Source organism: Leguminivora glycinivorella, chromosome 14 (genome assembly GCF_023078275.1).
Source record: "Leguminivora glycinivorella isolate SPB_JAAS2020 chromosome 14, LegGlyc_1.1, whole genome shotgun sequence".
NCBI lineage: Eukaryota > Metazoa > Arthropoda > Insecta > Lepidoptera > Tortricidae > Leguminivora > Leguminivora glycinivorella.
This window is the reverse complement of record NC_062984.1, coordinates 1,726,739-1,733,536: the sequence shown is the minus strand read 5'-3', so window position 1 is coordinate 1,733,536 and position 6,798 is coordinate 1,726,739. Positions and strand designations below refer to the sequence as shown.

Below are 6,798 nucleotides of genomic sequence, written 5' to 3'. Positions count from 1 at the left end.
TGGGGTTCTGAGTCCTAATAATAGTACAATCAACCAATTGGAACCTGCCTAGCCACTGTAGAACTATGTCATAGTGACGTTATGAATCAGATAGTAAGAAATCTCTTACTGCTTGCCATTTTGACATGGTTCTAGAGTGGCCTAGGGTTCCAATTGGTTGACTGTACAAAGAACTTTCTAATGTTTGAACTTTAGATAAAAGAGAGTTGTTTTTGATTCGTTACATTAAAACAAAATACAGGTCAATTCACAAGAGCTGGCACGAATGGATCGAATGTGTGAATGAAAATATGCATGTGTGTGACAGATTAACCAATAAAATGTTGACTCTTGAGTGGAGAGTTACGACTCGACTGTAATGACCAGTGACTACGCGCCATTTTGCGGAATTTCTAAAATTCATCCCGACGTTTCGAACACTACAGCGTCCGTGGTTGGAATGGAATTGTAAATTTATTATACGCGATACAATCCGTTTCTTAGTTTTCATATTAGTTTTATTTCATGAGTAACTATCGCGGTAACCGAAGACAATATTATTCAATAAAACGATTTTTTTTTTCATACTAAACTGACTTGTCACCCCATACATCTGAATAACAGCGCCCTCCTGTCATATATTTCTGGTCAAGCTCTATATCCATCGATACAGGTGTTACTCATATAAGTTCATTCCTTTTGTCCCAGCTTTCGTGAATCGATCTGTAGGTATTCTCTAATTCTAATTTCTAATACCATTTCTTTAAATTAGAAACATAAAATGTTCAGATAACTAGACTTATTAATGAATAAGAGTAGCTGATGCTTTACAGCTCATCGCTATGTCATTTCAAATTGCACGCCAGTGTCCTAGTTGTGTGAATCCAATACATATGTATACGTTATTTGTCCGCATTTGGTGTCGAAATTACCAAATCCCATACAATATTAAACACGGCCTCAAAGTAGTAAATAATAAGATTATAATTCCACGGGTGACTTTTACGACTTTTGGCGGAGTTACACAAGAACGAACGTAATTATTCGGTCAGCTATAATATTTTCATATCTTATGACGATTGTTTAAAGTGCGGGTGAAAGCGCTCACATTTGTCAAACAAGTTTAATAGAAAGGGCAGGGGTCTCAGGGGTTGAAATAAAAGTACAATTCATCAATCACTGCGAGTTTATTTTATACTTTTACAGTACATAATTCGAGGGTTTACTGGTGAAACCCGATAAGTGAAGCAAACTGGTTTTTGAAATTCGAACTTTGTGCAATTTCCACAAAGTAGTTATTTCAAAGACAAATTATCACGATCTATCTGGTTTCACCAGTAAAACCTTGCATTATGGCATTATATTACCGCACTTGTTATGTCAAAAATTGTTCTTAGCCATGTTTCATGAACATCATCGGTCCATCATGTCGGGCCCTTTTTCAAAATTTTAATTTTGTTAGATTATTGACATAGTAACTGTAGACTTATATTGACCGAAATATAGACGTAATTAGCTTTTTGATTTTTGCCGAGAGCTCCCGATATTTCGGCGCAGTTGTATGCATCATAAATAACATTTATCTCTCTCCCTGTTAACTTAACCATTGTATAACCTTTATTGTATCCAACATTTATCACAATTTTCAAAGCTTTTAAAAAAGAAGCTCGAACAGCTCCAGTTGTCTAGTCTATGGCATCCGGTACGACAAGCCATTAACTTTTTTGTGCACCAACATTGTCACGTTACTCTCAGAAAATCATCAGAAAATATTGTTTTATTAAATTGTTTAAATAAATATGCAGTGAATAACTATGTCAAAGTTATGTAGACAAGTGATTACAGTGAAAATGAGTGTGATTGACAGGCAAAATCATGTTCTTAGCGGTGATCCGCCTAATGTAAACAATGCGCCGGCGGCGGTCCGGCGCTCACTCCACAGCGACTCGTATTCAGTTTTGAGACTTATGTTTTAAACAAGTAAGGTAACAAGAACCTCAGGTATGTTGCGTTTATTGTTATATAATAACCAAACAAGATTATTTAGACAAATCTCAGTGTCATACATTCATATATCGAAATGGCGGAAGAGTACAACTTCCGTTTTGTTTTACTGTCAAACTCTATTGTTTGGATCAACACCGTCTCATGGACAGAGTATCATACCGTCTCTTTCTTTCGCTGTTATTAACCATACTTTAGAAAGAGTGGGTTATACTTTACCGTACTAGTAATACTGACTGACGCTTTATGTGTGCCAGACTTTATGACCAAAACGTTTGAATTGTTTATATATATATATTTTTTTCTATGCTGGCACTTTCCGGTTGCCCATAAACTATGTTCGTTTTTTCTCTCGTTTGAATACTGGTCTCGAAGTAAAACTATCGTTAACAAGTGCGTCGAAATTACTCTTATTTTTTCGCGAGTGCTGTTAAAATGGGAAAAAGGAAGAGAGATAAAGAAAAAGATGAAGTTTATATTAAGAAAAAGATAAAAAAACTTCAAGAAAAGCTGCAAAGACATTCCGTCGAACCAGATCGCAGTTCTACTCCTCCTGTACAACCGCAGTCGAAGACTCCGCAGCAGCCGCCGACAGAAGACTCTTCACCATCACCGGCGTCTTCACCGTTGCATACTAGGCCACACGATGACCCTGATATAAATGCAGGTGCGTTTATGGTTAAATATACATAGTTCAGATTTATACTGAGGCTTCTTCTTGTCAACATCTCATACATATTAAACCGACCAATATAAGATGTAGCAAATACTGGCTAGGCAGAGTGGATATAAGACATGCCATTGACTATTATATCTTGTTTTATAGCAGGCGCTATCACAATGCGGATAGACAATGCTAATACAATATACAACTTTGCGCTATCACTTGCGGATAGACAGTTTAATACAAAATACACATTTTGCGCTATCACTTGAGGATAGACGAGCCTACATTCATGTACAACTTTGTCATAATATTACCTATTATTACAGAAATTGTGGACGATGAACTCCCTGAGGAGTTCCTACTTGCTCTGGGGACTGAAGGTCAGGAACAGGCAGAAGTTGGAAACCCTATCAGACCTGAATTGGCCTCCCGCTGGACAAAAATTATGAATGACGGCTTGGGTAAAGAGGCTAGAGAAGCAATTGTGAAAAAATACCCTCCACCAGCCAATTTTTCTGCTGCAATAGCACCGATAATTAATCCAGAGATTGCGTCTACACTCTCAGATCCCTCGGTCAAAAGAGATAAAAGGATTATGATAAGACAGGGCTTAACAGGCACATTATTGTCTTGCCTAGGAAAATGCTTAACTGACGTTTTACTAGGAAATATTAACTCTAAAAAGTTAATTGAAGAAATCAATGACGCTGCGAAGTTGGCTGGGGAAATCCACCACCATGATTCAAATTCGAGAAAATTCTTTTGTTTGGCTGGAGCGAATAAAACCATCCAAGATGCTATTCGTCATCAAAAGACCGATAAGTTTTTATTTGGTACAGATTGTGCTGACAAGATCAGAGCTGCACAAACAATCCAGAAAACTTCAAATACTATTAAGAACCATCCAGAGAAAGAAAAGAAGCAGCAGAAACAAGCAGCAAATAACAAACAGTTCAAGCAGTTAAACTGGAAGAGCCCACCACAATACAGTCAGCAGTATCATCGGATGCGTGGTGGGCAACAATACCATCAACCCCGGAAGCACTACAACCAGCCTCACCGGAAAGAGAGACACAGCTCCCACAAGCAGAGGTCCAGATATCACCGATAGAACCTGAGGTACATGCAGGTAGACTTAAACATTTTATTGACAATTGGCTTGAGATTACTGATGATCCAATAATTTTGAAATGGCTGGAAGGGTACGAAATTCCATTTCATACTATTCCTCCGCCTCATGAGGCAATACAAAAAGTGTGGCATGGAAAGGAAAAAGAAAGTATGACCTGTGAAATCCAGAAATTATTTAAACTTGGTGCAATTTCACAGTGTTCTCCAGACCCCAATCAGTTTACATCTCCAATTTTTTTAGTACCAAAACCCAATGGTTCATTTAGATTTATATTAAATCTAAAAAAGTTGAATGAATATGTAATAACACATCATTTTAAACTAGAGGATATTAGAACTGCTTGCAAATTGATATCAGAAAACTGTTTTATGGGTTCCATTGATTTGTCAGAGGCATATCTTTCCGTGCCAATTGCGGAGACACACAGGAAGTTTCTAAGGTTCCAATTTGATGGACAATTATTTCAGTTTAACGCTTTACCGTATGGCCTATGCTCAGCTCCCTATGTTTTCACTAAATTAGTTAAACCAGTTAGTACCTACCTCAGAGAACAATAATAATTTTGACATGCTACCTAGACGACAGTATTTATTTTAACCAATCATATAATGGATGTTTAAATGATATCAAAGTAGCATGTAAACTATTTCAGGACCTAGGGTTTGTAATTAATTTTGAAAAAGTTCTTTGACCCCTAGCAAAACATGCAAGTATCTGGGATTTAATCTCGATTCTACTAACCTCTCCTTATCAGTTCCACAGAAGAAACAACTTAGTATTCTGGAAATTATTCAGCAGTTCAAATGTAAAAGATCCTGTTCAATAAGGGAATTCTCCCAATTACTGGGAAAACTTAACTCTGTTTGTCCAGCTGTTCCATATGGCTGGGTTTATACTAAACTACTAGAAAGAGAAAAATATCTTGCATTATTAAAATCCAAGGAGAACTATGAAGCCAACATGATTCTTCCTAATATTATTTTTTCTGAACTTCATTGGTGGAGTCAAAATTTACACAAATTCAACATAATTAAAAATCACGATTTTTGCATTGAAATTAACACCGATTCGTCGAAAACGGGCTAGGGGCAGTATGTGCATCAAATAGAACATCTGGATCATGGTCAAAACTTGAACAAGAAAGTCATATAAACTATCTAGAGATAAAAGCAGCTTTTTTAGGTCTACAATGTTTTGCTAATAATTTACATGACTGTGAGATTCTTTTAAGAGTTGATAATACAACTGCAGTAGCTTATATAAACAAGATGGGTGGCATTCAGTTTCCTCATCTCAATCAAATTACAAGGGAAATGTGGAAGTGGTGTGAGGAAAGAAATATTTGGATATTTGCTTCCTATATAAACACTAACGATAATTTTGAAGCAGATGAACAATCCAGAAAAATTAATATTGAATGGGAAATTTCCCAGAAATATTTTGATAAAATCATACAAACATTTGGCCACCCTGATATAGACTTATTTGCGTCAAGGATTAATAATAAATGCCTGAAGTTCATTTCCTGGAAACCTGATCCATATGCTTTCACCGTAGATGCCTTCACTGTCAATTGGAGTGATATTTTCTTTTACGCCTTTCCTCCTTTTTCCTTATTGTTAAAATGTCTAAACAAAATTAAAAGGGAAAAAGCGGAAGGTATACTAGTGTTCCCATATTGGCCCTCTCAGTCATGGTTCCCTCTTCTAAAATCATTGTTAATTACAGACCCTTTAATATTCAAGCCTAATAAAAATTTACTGTCGTCTCCTTTCAGAGATGTCCATCCCCTACATCGTCATCTTACCCTGGCTGCCGGGCTGCTATCGGCGAGGCGTACAGTAGGCGCGGAACGCCAAAATCAGCAATTCAGATAATGTTAAATTCTCTTTCAAATAACACGCTGAAACAGTATGATACTTCTTTCAAACAATGGTGGCTATTCTGTAAGCAAAATAAGATTGATGTTTATCAGGCGTCTATACCATTCGTACTTAAGTTTTTAACAGAGCGTTTTGAAAATGGAGCCTCTTATGGCACAATTAATAGTACTAGATCCGCTCTATCTCTTCTTATTGGACCTAGAATAGGAAATGATGATAGGATAAAACGGGTTGTTAAAGGAGTATTTCGATTAAAACCTCCTACTCCAAAATATAATATAACATGGGACCCTAGCATTGTCCTCAATTATTTAAAAGGTTTGTACCCTAACGAAGTTATAAGCTTGGAACAGCTTACCCATAAAGTGGTGATGTTACTTGCCTTAACGACAGGACACAGAGTCCAAACATTATCCTTAATTAAGATTAATAATATTCAATTTACTCATGAGGGAGTTCAAATTTTTATACCAGATTTAATTAAAACTTCAGGAAAAAACAGTAAACAACCATTATTAAATTTAAAAATATTCAGTAATAAGATTGAAGTCTGCCCAGTCACTACTTTAAATTCTTATATCAAAAGAACACAGTCTATTAGAGATACTAACAGTCTTTTAATTACGCATAAAAAACCTCACCATGCTGTTTCTACCCAGACTATAAGTCGCTGGATAAAAAATGTACTTAAGGAGGCAGGCATAGACGTTAACATCTTTACAGCCCATAGCACTAGACACGCCAGCACATCAGCTGCAAGCAGATCTGGTATATCCATAGATATTATCCAAAAAACAGCTGGTTGGTCAGAAAACTCTATTTGCTTTGCTGAGCATTATAACAGACCAATTTCTTCAGAACCTGACCAGTTTTGTAGTACGATATGTAACTTGATATCAGACTGAATGTCATGTTGATTATAATTACATTGTTATCTTAAATGTTACTGATTTAATAAACAGCTTTATTTCTTAATCAGATTGTATGATTATGTACTCGCAACCCTATCTTTGAACATCTACAATGGTTAAGTTAACAGGGAGAGAGATAAATGTTATTATTAGATTAAACGAACTTACCTTAAGTGAAGTTCTATCTTAATAACATGATTCTCTCTCCTGTTAAGAGAGTCC

The 6,798-nt window shown here is 36.2% G+C and overlaps 1 protein-coding gene across 3 annotated transcripts; it reads left to right on the top strand.

Annotated features, from left to right (window-relative positions):
- Positions 1–2,272: 2,272 nt before the first annotated feature.
- Positions 2,273–5,889, top strand: LOC125233202. 3 transcript variants are annotated; one of them, XM_048139108.1, is made up of 3 exons: positions 2,273–2,650; positions 2,977–3,769; positions 5,560–5,889. In XM_048139108.1, exons 1-2 carry the CDS (start codon positions 2,419–2,421, stop codon positions 3,759–3,761), a joined length of 1,017 nt encoding a protein of 338 aa, XP_047995065.1. In that variant the 5' UTR covers positions 2,273–2,418; the 3' UTR covers positions 3,762–3,769; positions 5,560–5,889. The 3 variants fall into 3 exon arrangements, with proteins under 3 accessions (XP_047995065.1, XP_047995066.1, XP_047995064.1); XM_048139109.1 differs by having other exon boundaries at positions 2,977–3,779; XM_048139107.1 differs by lacking the exon at positions 5,560–5,889 and having other exon boundaries at positions 2,977–4,443.
- The last annotated feature ends 909 nt before the right edge of the window (positions 5,890–6,798 follow it).

Excerpts from the sequence above, each read along its gene's own strand:
- LOC125233202 (XM_048139108.1), top strand. The coding sequence starts at position 2,419 with ATGGGAAAAAGGAAGAGAGATAAAGAAAAAGATGAAGTTTATATTAAG. Across the intron at positions 2,651-2,976 it reads TGACCCTGATATAAATGCAG|AAATTGTGGACGATGAACTC; the intron begins GTGCGTTTATGG and ends CTATTATTACAG.